Genomic DNA, 20,025 nt, shown 5'->3' with positions numbered 1-20,025 from the left:
ATGTAGACAGACCCCTTAGAGAGAGGAAAGAAGGGGAATGTTGAAGATGACAATAAATTCACTCAATGATGATTGTATTTACACTGCAAATCAATAATAGAAAAAAAGTAAATACAGGACATGACTCGAACAGCGCAAAGGCACTGAATTTTAATGCATGCAGCTCCTTCAGGACTATGCTGCACACAGAATGGATGTGCAGAAAACAATGAAACTGAAGAAGGGAATTCAGAACAGGAGAGTGGCCTCCCACAGCGAGTACACAGCAATGTACTTCTGATTAAAACAGTGTTACCAACCACAAGATTTCCCAGGTCAGGCCACAGTAACATTAGCGTGTCTTAAATCAGATATACATTGCAAGTTTTTGTCTTCCCTGCAGCTATAAAGGCTACTTGTTTATTTCTAAACAGCAGAACTGCTCTTTTAAACAATTTCCTCCCCCAGTGGCTGGAGCTGCAGCACTGGAACCTATCATCACAAACCACTGTGTAAAGCTGCAAGAAAGCATGCACTGTGTAAAATTAAAGCATTATCTGAAACATGACTATAAAAACAAGACCATCATTTTTCTGCTCCTTTGCTGGGCTGCACAGAAGAGAGTGCATCTTGCCACGCATGTCCTCGTCTCCACAGCCACAGGTGTTACTTGCTAAAAATATGGTACTGTTAGTCCAGCTGTTCAGTTACTGTTGCAGAAGGAATGCAAAAGAACAAACTGGAATCACAGTTACGTTCGTTCCAGAAGAGTGCCATAGCACAGTCTTTCTGAAAAAAAACTGTGATTTTGCTTGTTGAGCAAAAAACTCTCTATTAAAGCACCACTGGGGATTCTGCTGTAAACCAGCACAGAAAGTTCCCCCTAAACAAACCCGTAACATTGACGAAATACAGGAGATGATCGGCTTACCCTAACATTCCAAGTAACTAAGACAACAGATTGATTCCAAACCAAGAAACTCCTCATTACTCCAACTTGTGTTCTGGTTGAATTAGTTTATCTAGAATGCATTAGTATTTCCACTTGTTTTAAATGCTATTTTGAATACGGGGAAGTATCAATTGAAAACACATTAACATGGATTAGAAAATACATAAGCATTTCTAATTTATTCATGCTGCATGCAGACGAAGAACCAAACAGGCAGTATTATTCTCACCTTTACCTGCTCTATATGTCTTGGCTTGGTTCACCGGCATGGGCGTCATGGGAATAGGATACAAAGGCTGAAACAGAAAGAGGAGTTGAAGCTATGATATTGCTTTAAAACATGAGTGTGTGTCTGGGTGGGAGCCCCACTCAGTTTGGATGTATTTTACTCTTATGTTACACAGTTTAGTGAACTTTGCCCAACCTATCATATTTTCTTGGATCACTCCGATTAAGTCTGCACGTACAAGCAACTAAGACCATATGGTCTGCAAAAGCAGTCAAGTAATAATACCACTGCTACTTCAAGCCATGTACTAAATCAGACAGCTTTATAACAATTAGATTTGAAGCCCTATTAATCCCAACAATGACCAGAAACTAGTGGGACACAGCTGGAAGCAAAGGACCAAGAAACAGTTGCTTCAAACTTCAGAGCGTAAGACTACGCTTGGAGGACTGGGGAGGTAAACTGCATGGTTTAACAATAACTGTAAGAGCTGCTGGAATTTACAAGTGTTTCATAATATTAGAACATCTAGGTTGAGGGATCACTGGGAAAGGTCAGTATTTACATAGCTAAAACTTAACAACAATGTAATTGTGCCCACATTTACAACAGTAACACAAGCTGTATAATTTCACTGCTGTAACTTAGATCTCCTAAGTCTCCTCAACTTGCTGATAAATCATCTGAGAAGTATTAAGAAGTCTGCAGCATGCGCTGCATTTTACCTGCACGCCTGGACTCACTGGAACCGGGTACATCATATTGGGTGCAAAACAAACAGGTTGAGTGTACACTGGGGTTGGCTGCTGATGACCCACCATGGAGGGGCTAGGCTGAGCTTGTGGACGAGGGGACGTTGGTGTAGTAGAAGGTTTTGGCTACAAATAAGAGTTCAGCAATGTATATGCAAGGTTAGCTTGATTATCCTCCAGATTAAAGGTTTGCTTATAAAGATCTATTCAAAGATAATGCTAAGCAGTATCAAATAACTCACCTGAGCAAAGGATCGAGGGTTGAATTCTTTTGCATTAGGATTAAGTGTTGATTTTCTAACTTGCCTAAACATAAAGAACAAAAAATTGCGTTCAGTGTTGTTCTTTTACAACCATATCAGACCTAACAATTACAAATTTAAAGAGATTAAATACCTTATTTCCATCTGAGTCAGATTTCTGAGAACTTGAACACCACACAGCATGCAAAAAGCCACTCTTATTGACAGTACTCTTACTGTACTTATCCATAAAAGTTTTCCTGCTGTTGATACTACAGCTCCCACAAGCCAGGAAAGCATTTAAATAAGCATTTAGATACAGATTAGATATCAGCAGGACCAGAGATCTCCAAGAAGCTCTGCCACTGACTCACAAGATGACTTTCAGTACAGTCACCTCACTTGTTATTTATCCCATGTAACCGAGAGAACTTCTATCGGCCAAATAAACTGTAAGATATTACATGTTCACAACAGCCTTTTCTACAAATGGCTAAATTATAAGAACATAGGTGGTTATTCTAAAAGGCATAATTTACTCACTCAGAAGTATCTTTCTTCTCCTCTTTATCCTCTTTATCTTGTTTACTTCCAGGCCCAGATGTCTGTACACCTTGTGAAGTTACCTCAGGCCCTCGCTTTTGCTCAGAACTATTACTTATTGAAGGAGAAATACTTGGACTATTAGGTTTGCTACTGCCACCATTAGAGTTAGTATTACTGCCGGTTTCTATGATAGATTCTTTAGGGGCTGATTCTGTCTTTTCTTTAACTACATCTCTCGATTTTTCACCTTCTCGGGTTTTGTTCAGCAGCTGATCCACTGCATCTGAAGAGGAACTCGACTGTAACTGAAAAAAAACCAAGGAATACATTCAGTAAATAGATATACAGAACTCAGGAGAGACAATCTAATGCTATCACATCCATAGAGTAAAATACAGTCCCATAGGCCTCAGTCATCTGGAAACGACCTTATAAAACATAAATTTCCATTTCTACTACTAAAGGAATCTATGAACACTGACAACATTTTAAGCCTACACTGTGAAAGAAGCTATTCAGCGACTCAACTGACCTATATGTTGATTAGGAAGTGACAGGAAAGCTTAAGACAGCCCTCTGGACTCATCCGCCTGTGTGATTTAACAGTAACACTTGAAAAGCTAACCTGATTTAATAAACCATTACAACCACGAAATACATAATATGAATTCACCTTCAATTTTCCTCAGCAAAACCCTTTATTTAATTTTGAAACAGCTCTTCCATATGGTGTGCAAATGTGGTAATTATTTGTACCTAACTAAATCTAACAGATTTCAAGTACTATTTTCAGTTTACAGTCAATATGCACGTTTACAGGGATTACACAATTGTACCAGCAAGAGTCAGCACTGATTTTAAAGTATTTAGCATGAATTCTTATACATTTTCATAAATTAAGCACAAGCAGTAACGACCTGTTTACCTGTGAACACATGCAGTATATTAAATTCAGTAAAATAATATGGATATACATAAGAACTATGACACCATGAAATAATCACACAGAGAAACTTACCCTAAAGTCATTCTTAAATTTCTTTAAATCATCAATCTGTTTTCTATGTTCTGAAACAACTGGAGATACACCTGCCAAATACAAGAGCAACATTGTCCAAGCACCTCTAATACAAGTCTTATACACAATGCTTCCACATTACTAAGTTTGCAAAAAGGCAATGTTTGCCTATCTAAAAATGAAATATAGTGATATCACTGCATAATTTGGTACAATTCCATGAACTACGTGTATGAGCACAATAACAATAATCTGTGAAGCCATGGCATTACATAACCCTAGTTCTAATGCATCACACCAAGAAAGAAGCCCTGAGGTGCAGGGACTGCAGAACTCAGCTGAATACAAAGCAGCAGGCAAAAAAACCCTCACACCACAACACACCAGCGTTTCAAGACAGAGCAAGTAAAGCTTAAACAATGATCAAGACTAGGTTTAAGGTTTTAAAGGTCTTTTCCAATCTAAATGATTCTATGATTCGACAACATGAACGAACAAACAATGCTGCCAAACTGAGAAAGCCAAATATAAGGCATAATAGGAGTAAGTACAGTTACTATGCTGACCACGATGCTCAGTATTGTGAGCACAGGCCTAAGAAGAAACACTCATTCAAGTCCAGACAGCTAAAAACAGCTTGCTGTGCAGTAAAAAGAAAGAAGAGGAAAAAAAAAAAAAGAGAAGAAAAAGAACCCACCCCCCCAAATGAAAAAGAAGTCATACCATCCCCATGAATAAATTTGTGTTAAGTAAGTCAAGAACAACATTTAAAATTGCAGGCCTGCCAATTCACAACTGCCTGACCAAATTTTTGCTGTAGAATACTCAAAGCAAGGCTGCCTCCAAGCGTTTCTTAAAATGCTAACTGAAGCAGTCAATACAGCAGGTCTAATGCTTGGAATACCAGTATTACTCAAGTACATATGAAAGCTTTTGATACAAACCTTTGCTTTCAGGTTTAGGAAAACTAGGAGAAGTCTCACTTGGCTTTATATTCTCCTTGTTTCCAGTTGCAGAATTTTGCCTCTGGTCCTGAAGCCTAGTATCTTTAGCTAGAAAAGAAATTGCCACAGTTATTCTCTTATACACAACTCAAATTGACCAAAGAGAAATGGCAAGATAGAAACAGAAGTGAGATTTAACCATATTTAGCTTACGAAAGAAAAACCCTCAGTTATACGTTTTCTGCCACCTAGTTAGGGCCTGGAGGGTTATCTTTTCTGCTTCCCCAACCTACTGTCTTTAAGCCAAATGAAAAAGTTCCAGTCAAACACACTCCTCGCTTTATACCGTAACTAGGTTGAAAAAAAAAAACCAGGAGCAAATTATTTTCAATTATCCAAGCTCTTCATACAGAATGATACAAACATTTGAGAGTTCTTAAGACAGCTGACTGTGCCCTTCAACTCTTTTCCCCTTCTTCCTTACACTATGCTCAATGCTCAAAACAGCCTTTGAAATCAGTGGCCTACATTTCTGTATATTAGAGAACAGGTACCCATCTGAAAAAAAAAAAATCCTCAATTAAGCCAAACACCTATATGCCCATACGCATTAAGGGGAGAAGAAATTAAGCATACAGGCTTATCGAAAAGCCTCTCCCCAACCTAAGTTTAAAGCTTGCATCATGAGAAAAGGAGAACTACGCAGTAAAATTAAATGCACCAGAAGTTTTCCCATCATTCAGAAAGCAGCTCTGCTCCTCTACAGATGTATTCATTGCCAGGGATTAGTTAAAGGGAGCATTTGTAAGCTTAGCAAGGGGAACTCACCTTCACTGGAAGGGGTAACTGCTCGGTTGGATGCAGGGCTGGCAGGTGTAGGGGAGGCAGCTGGAACAGGCATGGCAACAGATTCAGTGGGAATAGCACCAGGCTGAGGAGAAGGCAGAGCTGGTCCCGTGGGAGTGCTGCTCTGCCTTGGAGACCTAGGCCTGTGTGTTTTAGGAGATAATCTAGGAACTAGAAACAAACAGGAAAAAACAGTTATAGGACAACTTTCCTCATCTCCTCAGAAGTTTGCTTAGCGTTAAAATGACTAAAAACATGCTTTACAATACTCAGCGTATATAGTAATTGAAAACCTGTTTACCTTTCAGGTACATCTCCTAGTTCTTTATAACGCAGCATTTCAGATAAGCAGTGCGATTTTTCTGCAGACTGTCCCTTAATCTGTATCACTGCCCTGTAGCCCACCACAAAACTGCAATATGCTCCCCAGCCCCCAAGCAGTACGACTACAACAGCTCACATTAACACAGTTTCAGGCAGAACAGAAAAGGTGGTCAGGTCTCCATATAAACAGATGTAAAACATTTTTAGAAGGGCTGAAAAAACACATCCATTTTACAGCATCCTCTTTTGGAGGTTTGCCAGCTGAAAAAAAACCAACATATCCTATTGAAAGAAGATAATTTGATATATATTTGTGTCCCTACGTTAAAGCAGCAGGGAAAGTTATATATTCTTTAAATGCTAAGTTGTACTTCCTGCTCATCCCATTGTAGCTAGGTAGGTTGCTTTATGTCATACATTAACTTCAAGTGAGAGAGGAGAAAGAGAGGCAGTCATTTAATAGTCCTACTGGCATGTTAAAAATACATAAAGTGGGGGGTGGGGAGTGAAGATGAACTGGAGATAATTCCAGGACAGAAGAGTTTTAAATCTTTTCCACAAGGCAACAGGTCTATGGGGGTCTAATTCATACCTTCTTTCTAGAAAACGCATTCCCACTCCTCTAGAATCCTGGCACTGCTAGAAAGTATCAGACTCTAAATTGCCTTCAGACTCTAACTGCAAACTTGAATCGAAGGGCCAGCTGCTGACAACTCACTAGAACACGATCCCGACTACAAAAGCTCCAGACTAGGGCCTGTGTCACAAGACTGAGCTTTAAATTTGAAGAATTAAGAAATACCTTAACTGATTCAAAAAAGGAGAGACACTGACTATATCTGCTACTACACTACTTAAACACAAAATGACCACTTAAAACCTGCATCGTTTTTCAAGGAAAAATACATCCAACTTAACTTGAGTATCATTTAATTTTCTAACGCCAACTTTGCTCTATCCAAACACCTCCTTCGTTAACCACAACCCAGTTACGCTGCCATTAACCAAATTCAGCAATGCAACAGATTATATACAACTTTCCTTCTTTCCAACAACTTCCCTGAAAATTACTGCTTTCAATAACTAACCCCCACATTTTTCCTTCCTTTCTCTTCATACACCACCTGATTTCACCTCTCTGCAGTTAAGACTCCACAGCTGTTTTACCAAGCTCTCTGGGAACATCCTTCTCCCAATTCACCTAAACAAGCTAAGTTAGAAAACCGATGTTTACTCAAAGCCTGGATTGTCTAGGAATGCAGTATTCCACTTAGCATTCACACTCTAAGGTGTCCCTGGCAAGCCATCTGCAATAAGCCAAGCTTTACCTACCCCCACTGACAACTGATGACCACGTCCCACCTGAAGGGCTGCCTCGTGCCACTGCTGTAGTAGATGCTTCCCCTGGTGCATTATGAGATACAAATTCTAAGCCACTTGAAATTGTACCCCTACCAGTAGAGACTCTGTGACCTCGAGGGTGCCGTTGTGCCTTAGGAGACATCCGTGGAGGCCCTGAGAAAAAGAAGACCCCACACAATAAGTACTTCACGTCCATCACTATGAGTACCCAAACATACAACTAGATTTAATCTAATCATTCTCAATAATACAGTAATACAGTCAAGCAATTTACACCCACATCGACTAGAACCGGGGATCCACGACACTAAAAAGGCCAAGCCATTGGTCCAGCCAAACTACCAACACACTCGTCACCTTGCTATGATAGCTCACGTTCATTGATATTCAGAAGCTTTATCAGAATTGAAACAGGTCTGCAAGTCCTGGATTTAAAATATTTGAATCCAAGTACTCAATATTGCTTACTGCAAGACAAACCAAGAAGGTCAGTGGACCATCTCCCTCTGGATAAGCACAGTTTCAGGCTACCAAACATTTTCCAGGAAAGAAAAAAAAACTTTCACCGCTTTTGTCAGGTGGACATTGAGACCAAACTTATTTACAGAGTAGTGGCCACTGGCTGACCAATGCCCTTGGGGAATTTCAGCAGAGCGTCGTGCACCCAGGCTGAATTGCCTGCAGAAGGTCACAATTCATTTACAAGTCAGCAAAATTGCAACTAAACAAGTGATTGTTATCCCAAGGTTCAAGTCATGCATGTTTAACGCCAGATGCTAAAGGCATATGTGGATACAGTAATTCTGAACAGCTTTATACGGATGCCACAGAATAATTATGTTCAAGTCTAAACAGCGATATAGTTCCTACATCCTAACAACATTTTCTGTACAAGATCAGACCCATATGTTGATACTTCAAAAGGAAAAATTGTGTATGAACAGGAGATTCTGGCTGATTACAGTACATTTTTAATGTAGGTCGATAATAGAGTCGAGTTCAGACAATGGCTTTCCGGTTTCAGATAAGGTTCTAAAATATCAAGTACCTCTTCTGATTACATAAATCTTTAAATGTCAGCCTCTATTTTCACCATGAATCTAAAGCACATTTCATCCAAATTATAGACCAGCAAGTGTTTTTAAGAATACAGCCTTTCCAGCAATCCCTTCTAGTAGTAGAAATTAAAGGTTGCAGTAAGCCACAGTTCACTGCGTGCCTGACAAATCACTTGCAAGTAACTAAACCAAATTTGCATATGGATTCTCGGTATCTCACTACATAAAAAAAAGCTGACATTGATGAATTGACAGCACGACACCATCCACTTTATGGTTATGGACCATCTCGCAGGTTTATCAGGCAAGCTGCAGAACAGGGTTACTGTCCTCTCTCCCAGGGAGCCAGCTACAGCACAGACTGTAAGTTCCCAATGAGTTTATTATAACCAGTTTCTATTTTTTCCAAACTTGCTAGACTGTGCTGAGCAGGCTGGGTTTTAAATGCACTTCAGTAATTTAAAAATATGTTCCTTACTGTCCTCTCAGAGGAGAAATACCTAGTTCAGAAACCTCTGCCTACTGTTACCAACTCCTGGGTTGGCCCTTCTCTGCATACTATTAACTGCCAAGGGACCTGAGTTACTGTTCTGTCTCAGTGTAAATAGATCTAGTTTTCTATAGAATCACCCTTGCAGCAGTTTATCTCATCCCATCCCATAGCGCACTTATCTGAATACAGCATTATTATTATTATTATTATTATTATTATTGTTATTGTTGTTGTTATAGTTGTTTTAAACTAAATCATTGAATTGCGTTTTGTAAAAATTGAAACTGCTTTTTGTGGAATAATTGTATTAAAATATTGGATATTTTATATCGATTTATATTCCTAAAAATGCTCTCTGAAGTTATCGGGCCCTGCATGTTGCTGTTGGTTAAGTTAAGACACTGAGCAGCGTTTACAAAGCTGAGTTTATTTCATACCAATTTGGGAAATTTCACAGCTTTATTTTGTTTTTGTAAAGTTCTTAAAATAAAAAGGTTAATAGAAATAGTCTGGTAAACTAAAGTTAAACACAAATTATAGGTTAAGTAATGAAGAGGAAAAACAATTTTGTAATTAAACTCACAAAGGAGTTAAACAAAGACAAACAAAAACATGAACAAATCGTGGTATTGTACCTTCTGAAGACATGCGTTTAGGCATAGTAGAGACAGGAGCTGGAGAACCATGAGCAGAGGGGTGAGACGGGGGCCTGGAGGGCCGCGAGGGGGGCCTGGAGGGCGGCCGTGTAGGGGTGGCTGCCCGAGGTGGAAGAGAGTTGGGACCTGACTGGTAGCGAGAAGGTGGGCGAGAGGAAGGAGATGGGCAAGGCGATGGCCAGGGAACACCTGACAGAACAAATGATATGAAGGAAAGTATAAAAACTAAAGAAAAATTATGGGGAAAAAGGTCAACAGAAAAAAAAAAAGTAAAAATATGACAAAATGATTTTTCATGTTTAACCCTTTGGGGATAGATTAGTTTATTTCTGCAACCAATAAAATAGTCTCTACAAGGGTATTTCCTCCACTTCAGGTCAAATTGAGCATCTGAATGTCACAAACTCCCCAAAGGGTTAATTAGGATCTACAAATACTACTAAGGAATAGACAGTAAAGTTTGATCTGTTAGCCTATCATATACACGTTCTACAGTATGCATCACTTGACGAGGTCCTTAAACAGCTACCAGAGGTTCTCAAACAGCGGTTCACAGAGTATCGGCTATAGAAACTGCTACTTCCAAACCAAATGATGAGCAATAGCAATTCTGGGAACTGGATCTTTACAAAAAACAGCGGTGTTCAGTGTCTGAATTCTGACGTTTATGCCTTTATCAGTTATCTATAGTATTAATGTAGTATTTTAATCTAGGCTATGGGGTTCATTGTTTCCAAAACAAATAAATTTAATTCAGAAGCCATTCTGAATGTTTTAGGTATATGATGTTCATTCAGCAGAGCAACAGGATGACAAAACCCACAAATACTAGGAACAAATCTCAAGGTTAGAGTTGTTTGGGCAAGACTCAGTTGTACATCCTTTATACAGCTGACCCAATTTGCAAAGGAAGCCTCACTTACCTTTAGATGTTTCTCAGACCTCCTCTCCAGATAGCAGCACTCGAGTATTACACATTTTTCACTTACTCACAGCGATCTCATCTAATAGCATCTTTAACTTGTAAAAAAAGTGCCTTGAGGACAGGCTGCTGCCGAAATCCATCTCAAAAAGCGGTGTTCAGTTTATGAAACACCGATTCCTGCTATACAGTGCCTAGTGATGTCTTTTTTTAAATATAACCGACGTGTATAGCAGAAAATACTCAAATAGCTATTTGGAGAGAAGGTTTTTGATTCCTTTTCCTCTAACACTTCTCTTACTTTCCCAACAATTTTTTCCCCCCACATCATTGTGAAATCAGTGGGGTGCTTTATTCTTTTTAATGGGAAACAGAACTGATCGATGCACCAGAAAGGAAGAGGGATGTTCCTTCGTCTGCCACGTCCCTTTCACTAGGTGTCAGCATTGCTACTCCTCACACAGAGCTCAGCAGGAGTCACAGGTAAAGCATTTTTAATCTTTAAAAACCACATTACTGCACCATCACCTAAGACAAAGGTGTTCGAGAAGGAAAACACCTCTGCTCCACAAAGCTACACACAGTGCAGTTAAATGCATGTTCCATTAAACCCAAATCCAAATCACAACCTCTGTGTTAAGTGATGAATGCTAACTTAACTTAATCCTAAGACCACACCATATGCAGTTTCAATGTAATTAGATAATTGACTGCAATTTTATAAGGCGCATTCATTTAGACTTCAGATACTTGCCTCCGTTAACTACTCTTTGATCTGCTCCAGAGTTAGGACTGAATTCTGAAGTATGGGATCCAGACCTTGAAATTGGTGGGCCTGATCCAGACTGACCCATCCTCGGCGAGTTTTGTCTTCCACTTCCCCAGGACAGGACATCTCTATTCCTCTGTCCAGGTGGAATGTATTTATTTTCTCTGAAACACAGAAAATTTCTATCAGTGTTAAGGCAGAACTGAAATGCAATGAAAAGTATCTGATCAAGTGTTTTGCTGATAACTTCTATCTTTCTCAAATCAAGCTAAAGGAGAATTCTAAATACTATCAGATGTTGACTTAACGTTCACCTCCTGTCTTTTGATGCTGACCACAGAGTTCACTTCCTATGAGTCCATAAACAGTGAATGACTTAGTACTAAGGCCTGAAAATCTCCAAGACATACCAAAACCACTGCCCTTTCCTGTAATCTAGTATGAATTCACCACAATGACGTACCAGAGTGGGGAAGCCTGTTTCGCTATAGAGCTACTATAGGGCCAGGCAGAGGTGCACAAGTTAGAACAAGTGCCAAAACCAGCACCCGATTATTTACACAAGGTTCCTAACCTAATCAGCCCTGCTGAAAAAGCACGGTTTCAATGAGTAAACTGTTATGTACGAAAACATGTACATCATTTAAATAAAAATACTATTCATAGCATTTGCAAGTACCTAGTGTTTACACCATGTCCTTCTCGTTCATTAGCATTTCTCTGAACAGCAGTATATTTTTCTTCTTCTGTTCTTTCATCATTTTCCAAGGCAACCCGAGCTTTGTATTGGGCACTTGATTCAATTTCCTCTGCTAATTGAGTTGCTCTGGCTTCCCGTTTTAAAAACTCTTCTGAATTATCTCTTTCTAATGGCACCCTAAAAGACAATGGAAAGGAAAAGAATTTCTGAAATGCATTCAAAACCACAAAAGAGCTATAAAAATTACATAGCTAAATTCTAAACAATTCAGAGTAAAAAAACCCCTTGCTTTTAAGCCAGACTTGCTAATCTTTTTTAGTATAAGTGTGTCACTATTCCTGGACTGGTTAGATATTATGTGCAAATTCAGTGTCATTTACCTGTCTACAGAGCTGAGGTCACGGTGCAGAGCTTTTCCATATGCCTTGCAAAATCCCTACTTCCTAAAGCTATGCAAAGACTCCAACTTTCAACTTGGCTGAGTACGTTAGTAATAAAAAGCTTTAGTCTGTTGTTTAGATAGGAAGCTACCATCAGAGAACAAATTGGAATTTCCCTAGCTAGTCCCCAACCCTACTGAAATTAAAGAGTTACATGCTTAATCCTTTGATAACACCAGCCACAGAATTTCAGCTCTTCCTATTAAGAACTGCAGAAAAGATGAACACAACACATTAGAGCTCAGGACCAGAAACCCAGAAATCATTTGCCAGCTCCTAGGACTGCAAAACCATTCATTTGTGGATCTATATTAGGTAATTGCAAAAAAATTGCAAAAATATTTAAAAAAACATTTATAGCTCACTTAGGAAAGCCACTGAGTAAGAATTCAATGCATGAGCAATAAAATACTGAAAGAGTAACTAGAGATGGACATCATACCTGGCATCTCCTTCTGTTCACCCACGGGTTTGGATTTTACCTGTTCTAATTTCTGCTCAAGTATCAGGTTTTATAAAACAACTTTGCACTTTGTCCTTGATTCTAATTTTGGGTTCCAAAAGCTGTTACATCCAACCTTACTTTAGAATAAACACCATAAAAAACCAGCACACAGTTGAGGCTTGGACCATGCTAAGCTGGGCATGACAGAATCACTACTGCATGTATTTTGGCTAGTATAAAAAAGCATAACAAAGAAAGCAGGTGGAGATACCAGCCACGTATGAAACAATATATGCAAGACTACTTAAGTGTTGGTGGCAGAACTAGGAAAACAAGTGGCTCTGCCAAATTCCAAGTCAGCACTCAGATACTGCATCTCAAGTTTTTCCTCATACGCACATTTTTGGCCAGTCAAGGCATCTACTGGCCTTATCGATGGTAACTGAAAGAATATTAAATAAGAATCCTACCCTTCAGCATAAACCTTTGGCTCAAATATATATCCTATTCGAGCCAAACACAATGCAAACAAACCTGAAGCCACAGGCCTTGCTTACCCTGCGTTAAGTATAAACACAAGAAAGGAGAGCACCCAATACATCCTCATTTACTTAAAACGACTGAAAAAATGACGGGATGTATACAGTAGCACTAAGGGCAGCCTAAACAAACAAAAGAGTGATTTTACATTTTCTAACAGCAAAAAGGCCATTAAAGATTAAATAAAGGGGATGGGCAAGATGACATCGTTCAGAACTGTGGTGATGAGAAGCATGTACAGTAGCTGATGAACATACTAATGCAGGACACTCGCTAGAACACAAACTTGTACCTTTATGAAGTCTGACAAACTATACCTGTTAAGGCTTAGCTCTAGGAGGAGAAAACAATCAAACAATAAACCCTTTTCAATCCTTCAGCTGCACATATAAGCATTTGGCAACAGTGCTGCTCACCACAGACTTGGAGGATCAGGAAAGGAGCCTCCCAGTTTAGCAGACTGATAAGCAAAGCAAATTGCTTGACTAGGAAACAATGGAATTTGTATCTGGCAATTTAAAGCCATCTTCATGGTTTTAATCTGTTTCCATTAATATCCATAGAGCAGAAAGATGTAAAACTAAAGTTCAAAAGTACAAAAAGTACTTAGAGCAGTGAAGTATACGAAAGAACAGCTTCACCAGGATTGAACTGTAAGCCGATTAAGACACTTTGATTATCACTATATTACAGGTCTATTTTAACAAAATAGTAAAAATAAGATTGTTGAACCACAAAGCTGTAGACGAGTGCCCCAATTGCACACAAAAATCTAAACACTCGCTGCAATTCTTTGACATTCAAAAATAAGTTTACGCTTTGGGGGTTAAAAGAGAGAGAAAACATAACAGACATTTCCCAGTGGCTATGAACATCTGCAAGTGATTCGTTTTGCAGCGAACATTATAGCTGCACACTATTGGGAACAGGTCCACCCTGCCAAAGTAGCCAGAGCAGGCTTTATACTACTACTGCATTCAAGTCGTTATTCTATATATACTACTACGTTATTCAAGTCGTAATGAAAACTTCAGGTTAGATCTGGACAAGTCTGCTTAAGAAGTCACTCACAGCACACAACCCCCCGTTCGTTATCAGCAGCAGTTCAACATTCCGATATCTACCAGCTCAACTGTTGCAATGAAATTAGGATTTAGTCAAACCGTTCTGCTATGCTGAATGCAAACTATAGGTATAGCAGCTTTGTAAAGACAGTTTCACAGTTTGCTGTTTTCCACCCTATTCATACAAGTTTTTGTAAGCAGTAAGCATTATTGCATGCCTAAATTCAGAGAATGTTGCAAAGGGAACGAACTGTGCCCATTTAAGGGAATATATAATGATTTCTAAATCTGACTATTCACAGAACACTGGCAAGGTTTCTTAAGCACTATTCATCCATTGCTTTTTCAGTTATTTGATGCCACAACTTTAGAAAACACATAAAATTACCTTAAAAATATAAAATTTGTTAAACTAGGGAGAACATTTAAATACAAATCTAATAACAAAATATTTTGGAACTTACGTATAAGAAGATAAACTGCTGTCATAAGTTGATACTACACCATAATTTTCTTCATTGTAACGAAACATGTCATTGGGATCCCATCCATTAGACTAGAAGAAAATGATGCTCGTTTTTCAAAATGACACAGGAAACACATTCCCTTAAAATTAAGGGCTGATGGCAGAAATTAAACCTTTTGCCCCTTTCCTGGGCTATGAATTCACTGTCCAGATAACAAAGTTTCTAAAGCCACAATTTATTTCATGGAGCTTTGCTCATCAACTGCACAAATTTTACCTTCAATGCCATTTTTTGTTTGTTGTACATACTTCTGCTTGTTTTATGTACTTAAATACTATGCCCACTCTGCTCTAGAAGATGACTGGCTAGCAAGAAATACTCATGTGAATGTCTGTTCCAAACAGTGCAGATTGACACTTCTGGATGTGAGAAGCGTCCCTGGCTGTGGTGAGCGCTGAAACTTTTCAAGTGCACTACTAACGCAATTATCTGAGACACACACCACAGGCAGGAGACCTCTGTTGATCTGTACAAGTTCCCCACTTGAGTAAAATTGCTATTAGAGCACTCAAGCACAACGATAAATGTTTTGAGCGTTTTATAAAAGCACTGACAGTATTAACTATTCTAATACATCTCTGTTGTACAGTACGTGCACTCAAATTGACAGGATAACTGTTCTACCCAGACAAAGTTAACAAACTCCCCAGTATCATGACTGGATTCTCTTCTCATCAGTAACATTATCTTCTTTCTTTAACATATTGCAGTCTTAATTCCATACTAAAAAGAATGCACGGTTGAGTAAAAGCTGACTGCCACAATATATAAAGAAACTTCATTTGAGTACATACTCTTTGTCTAATGATTCATAATCTATGGAGATTGTATCTGTGCTTATTAAGTCATGGGTCACACTTTCATCAGTTTCCTTCATCGTAGCTCAGAGACATTCAGCTAAGCACAATTTCACCATCATTACCAAATGCAGTGATAGTTAGACAGGCATGCTCCGATTAAATATAAATCACTTCAGAGAACTGCTGAATTTGGGAGTCCTTAGCAAAAGCTCCCTTTCAGTCAGTCCATGAGTCGAACACGCCCCTTACCACAACAGCTGCCATTTGTCAATATTTGCCAAAACTGGCACTTGAAATCCAGCTATTCTTATTCAAATTGTTAAAAAGTACTGTGGCAGCTGCTAGCAAGGACTGAACATACGCCCATACAATGTAGGCCAGCAGATTAATCATCACTAGATTAAAATTAAGGAATTGTTGCAAGGCATGTCCAGAGAAATAGCTTATTTGCTACAGACTGTCACAGATGATAAAAAAAGCATTACTTACAACATCTGTCTCTAATGCCTCAAGCTCTTCGGTAGCAGTGGTCTCTCCTCCATCCCATGGTTCAAGATCCTTTTCCTTGTGTTCGCCATTTACTTTAGCACTGATGGCTGAATCAGTAAAAGCATCTACAATGGAGCGGGGAGGGATGGGGGTGAAATCAGTTTGGTTAAGTACAGGAAGACGTACACACTAGTTTAGCTGAGGAACACCCAAATGCAGCTGAATCGCAGGCACATTAAACATCGCTGACCTTCTCCTGTAGCTGTTGTATTCACTAAGACATTAGCAAGGTGCCTAATTCATACTTAACTATGGCAGCACAGACTAACTTCTAACATAGCAATCAACAGCAGTAATTACTTTCACTTATTTCAAAATATTTTACAACCAACAAATATGGTTTTGCTAAAAAAACACTACCTGAGGATCCCATTCCTCTAAAACCCCAGACTTGTACAATATGTTTTCCAAACATCCCACACAACTGTACCCTAACAAATTATGCAAATATCAAAAAAGCATGAATGCAACCCAATGCCATTCCCTAAATGGGCAAAACGCAAGTTTCCCATTAAATATCTGAGTTTCTTCTATTTCCACAACTCCTCAACACACCGGCGTGTGCACATACACGCTTCTACTCCCTTTGCAGAGTAACTCAACTATCGATTAGCCTGGTGCACCCGTTCACTGTGACACAAACGGAGACATCTTCTTTCCTCCAAGAGCTTTTCCAAGCAGCAGCTTACCTGAATCTCACAGCCAGATTCAGAAACTCTCTCCCTCTTGTTCTCAACAATGTATGAAAACAAATAAGCTCTAAGGGTCTGCTATTGTTTATAAAAATTATAAAAATGTGTATTAAAAAAAATAAAGATCACGAGCTTTTATTTTCACTTATTTATGTTTCATTCAAGCCAAACTTAAGGAATAACACCAGAATATTAGAAGTGCTGTAAAAAAAAAAACCACACAAAGCCATTCTTCAAGAAAGCCAAGCTTTTACATTTGTAAGCAACTAGATCTCAGAGCTGCCATACTTAAACAGAATAGACTTTAAAAAATAAGCTTGTTATAAGCTTATAAATAAATAAATCCTAAAATAAGAAAGCCTTCAATCTAGAATTTCCTATTATCGTTCTATTTATAAAATAAGGAGCAAATATTTCAGACCATTAGAAAAGATGAGATCAAACCACCAGGCAGAATGTGGTGGAAGAACGTGGCTTAAATTATCTACTGCAAGGTCTGAAATCTTACTAAGATAAACGAACTTTAAAGCCACAATGAAAAAAATTCACAACATATGAAGTTGGCCACCGATGTTCCAGTTTTTAAACAATCATTGGAGATTCTTTAAAGAGAGACTGCTGGTAAAGCTTACTCTTCCTGTTTTACCCAATTTCACAGTGAAGTTCTGCATGTTATATTGGCAGGATGTGTCATAAAAGTTAACTGTGCTTAGTCTGTCTAATAACATTCAGCACTATCTCATGAAATGCTCACTCAACTCATAAGCAAAGACCAAAGGAACTATGGGTAAGCAGTTAAGCATTGTTAATAAGCTTGTATGAAACAAAACGTTACAGAAGATGTATGAAAAAAAATAAGAGAAATTTAACATCCATTTAAAATACAAAAGAATCAGTAAAATAAAACAAGAAAGCCAAATGAAAGGAAGACACCTAAGGAGGCGCAGCACTATTTGGGCTCGTACGAAAGTGCCCAACCCTGCATCAACGCCCTTGCGAGGTATCAGTCTGCCCACCATAGTCATGGCAGTACCTACACAGTCCAAGTTTAATATTTTCAAGTGACATTGTATTTTAGCTCATCACTAAATATGATGCCTTTAGCAAGCACGTTCTGGGATGACCTGTAAACTGTTCTGAAATAGCCACTGTACCACTGTACTACCTCTGTGCTGATGCTAAATCCCAATCACTGTATTTTCAACTATGTAGAATAAGCAAAAATCAAGGGTGAGAACAGAAGTCACCAACTAACTGCAAGATACTCTAAATGAGCCTGTGGAGTTATGCATGCATATTTTATAGTGCCATAAATATGCGAGCAAAGATATTAAGTTTCCGTTATAGAGTATGGTAACAAAAGCATTATGAGAGGCAAGATGCAGAGACAGTGACTGCCAAAAAAGTTACCTGTTTCTGAAGGAACTACAACAGATATGGAGAGAGAAAAAATGGGAAGACATCAGATACAAACACAAGTGAATTTTGTCACATTACATGGCTGAATTTAGGCAAAGCCAAACTCTTTCAGTCCCTCTCACAGACATATTCAAACTGATTACAGATCTCCCACCCTGCAAAGATCATTTCCATAGTAAAACCTTAGCAAGGTTACAACTCCATAGAGTTCCCCATTTTGCTTCATAAAAACCCCCTCCCAGTAAGTTACAGATTTGTAAGTTATGCCAATTTGAAAGAAAACGTCTCTCAGTTTCCCTTCACACAGCTACTATAACAGAAAGTAGGTTTAAATGTCATCTGAAACTACACAGTAACACAGTACTACCCCGATCTGCACTTAAGTAGTAACTGAAAAGGACCTTTAAAAGGGAAGGAAAACTAAGGCACTTATATTTACCTTCTCAACACCCCATAGATAACACTGCCACCACCCAGACCGACTAGTGCTGCTTCTGTGCCAAACATCGTTAACCCAATGTTTCGTGTTTGATCATCTCAGACTGGACATTTTACACCAAATGCAAGTTGGAGGCTGCTTATTTCACTAAAGAAGCTGTGACATTTGCTTCACTGGGAGCAGGGGGAACTGTCCTCTGATAAGATTATATAAGTTCAGAGGACTGACGACAGCACAGGTAAATCTTGTAAATCTTCCTTATTTTACATGGGCGTTTCCTTCATTTCTATTAAATTACTTCAAACTCCATACACAACTGTCCCATTTTGGTTACTGCGATCAAAATACTAGCCTAACAAGGCTCATCTACTCAACTCACTAATTTTCTTATTTTGAAAGTCACAAATATTCTGCAGAGTGCTATTAAAAATTATAAGGATACAGATGAACTGGGAGGGGAACAAAGTCAGACCCAAAACTCCACTATCTAATGAATGCTGCAGATCTGAGCAGATGTGATGCTAAGTTTCCCAGTAGAAGCCAGTATATCATGGGGCACAGGGAGCTTCACTGCTCTTAATTTCTGTCTCGCTTCACCGCTCTTAATTTCTGTCTCGCTTCACCTTAATCTCTACAAGTCAAAGAAAATCCAGAATTAGGAGAAATTCAAGCTACAAAGGCAGACTTCTACTCAGACAACAGGGTCTCATGAGCATCCAGGCAAAGTTTAAATGTACAGAACAGTACCTCAAGGCCAAGATCACTATTTTCCTGGAACAAACAGCTAGGTGGGCACATGGGACACCAAGATTAAAAATGAAGCAAGTCAAACATGACTTTACCAGAATTAATGAGCAACAAAATTGAGAACAGATGTAAAAAATAAGTTCTAGAAATAACTGTTTCCAAAACAAAAATATTGTTCTTAAGATTATTAATAAAATAAAAGCTAAAACTTGAGCTGCTACTACAAGTGTCAACTGGCAGAGTAAGAATAGACAAGATACTGACTGCACAGGTGCAGCCTCCCCCTTACCCAGTGCCTCTTATCTCCAAGTTGTGGAAAGAGTGATTCACATGGCACCCTGATATGGCCAAATTTTTAATCAATTCCTTTTCTACATGATAAAACCAAGTTAAAGATCAAATGGAAACTGGTGAAACAAAGAGCTTAAGCTCTAACACTCACGTTAACCCCCTTCACCTCTGTACCTGCTTAACATCTAAAACATCTCCTAAACAAGCAGTTTGATATCAAAGACCTCGCTTCTTTTTTTAAAGCCTGCTAACTAAAAAAGATCCCAAAGACAATTCTATG

The 20,025-nt window shown here is 38.8% G+C and overlaps 1 protein-coding gene across 10 annotated transcripts in view; it reads right to left on the bottom strand.

The window, feature by feature from the left end:
* The window catches only part of ATXN2 (ataxin 2), a 53,481-nt gene that overhangs the window by 17,603 nt on the left and 15,853 nt on the right, over positions 1–20,025 (bottom strand). For 2 of the 10 annotated variants that reach the window (XM_054082344.1, XM_054082343.1), the window contains exons 6-19: positions 18,260–18,274; positions 16,098–16,222; positions 14,746–14,837; positions 11,772–11,969; positions 11,078–11,256; positions 9,381–9,590; positions 7,165–7,347; positions 5,491–5,679; positions 4,663–4,770; positions 3,719–3,789; positions 2,698–3,005; positions 2,155–2,218; positions 1,886–2,038; positions 1,161–1,227 (exon numbers count right to left, since the gene is read on the bottom strand). In XM_054082344.1, the coding sequence (XP_053938319.1) occupies positions 1,161–1,227; positions 1,886–2,038; positions 2,155–2,218; positions 2,698–3,005; positions 3,719–3,789; positions 4,663–4,770; positions 5,491–5,679; positions 7,165–7,347; positions 9,381–9,590; positions 11,078–11,256; positions 11,772–11,969; positions 14,746–14,837; positions 16,098–16,222; positions 18,260–18,274 (1,962 nt within the window). The remainder of the gene's footprint in view (positions 1–1,160; positions 1,228–1,885; positions 2,039–2,154; positions 2,219–2,697; positions 3,006–3,718; positions 3,790–4,662; positions 4,771–5,490; positions 5,680–7,164; positions 7,348–9,380; positions 9,591–11,077; positions 11,257–11,771; positions 11,970–14,745; positions 14,838–16,097; positions 16,223–18,259; positions 18,275–20,025) is intronic. The other 8 variants (XM_054082348.1, XM_054082347.1, XM_054082349.1 and 5 more) reach the window with 7 other exon arrangements.

This window comes from Cuculus canorus, chromosome 17 (assembly GCF_017976375.1).
Source record: "Cuculus canorus isolate bCucCan1 chromosome 17, bCucCan1.pri, whole genome shotgun sequence".
NCBI lineage: Eukaryota > Metazoa > Chordata > Aves > Cuculiformes > Cuculidae > Cuculus > Cuculus canorus.
Note: the sequence above shows the minus strand (reverse complement) of the source record. Positions and strands in the feature narration are given on the sequence as shown.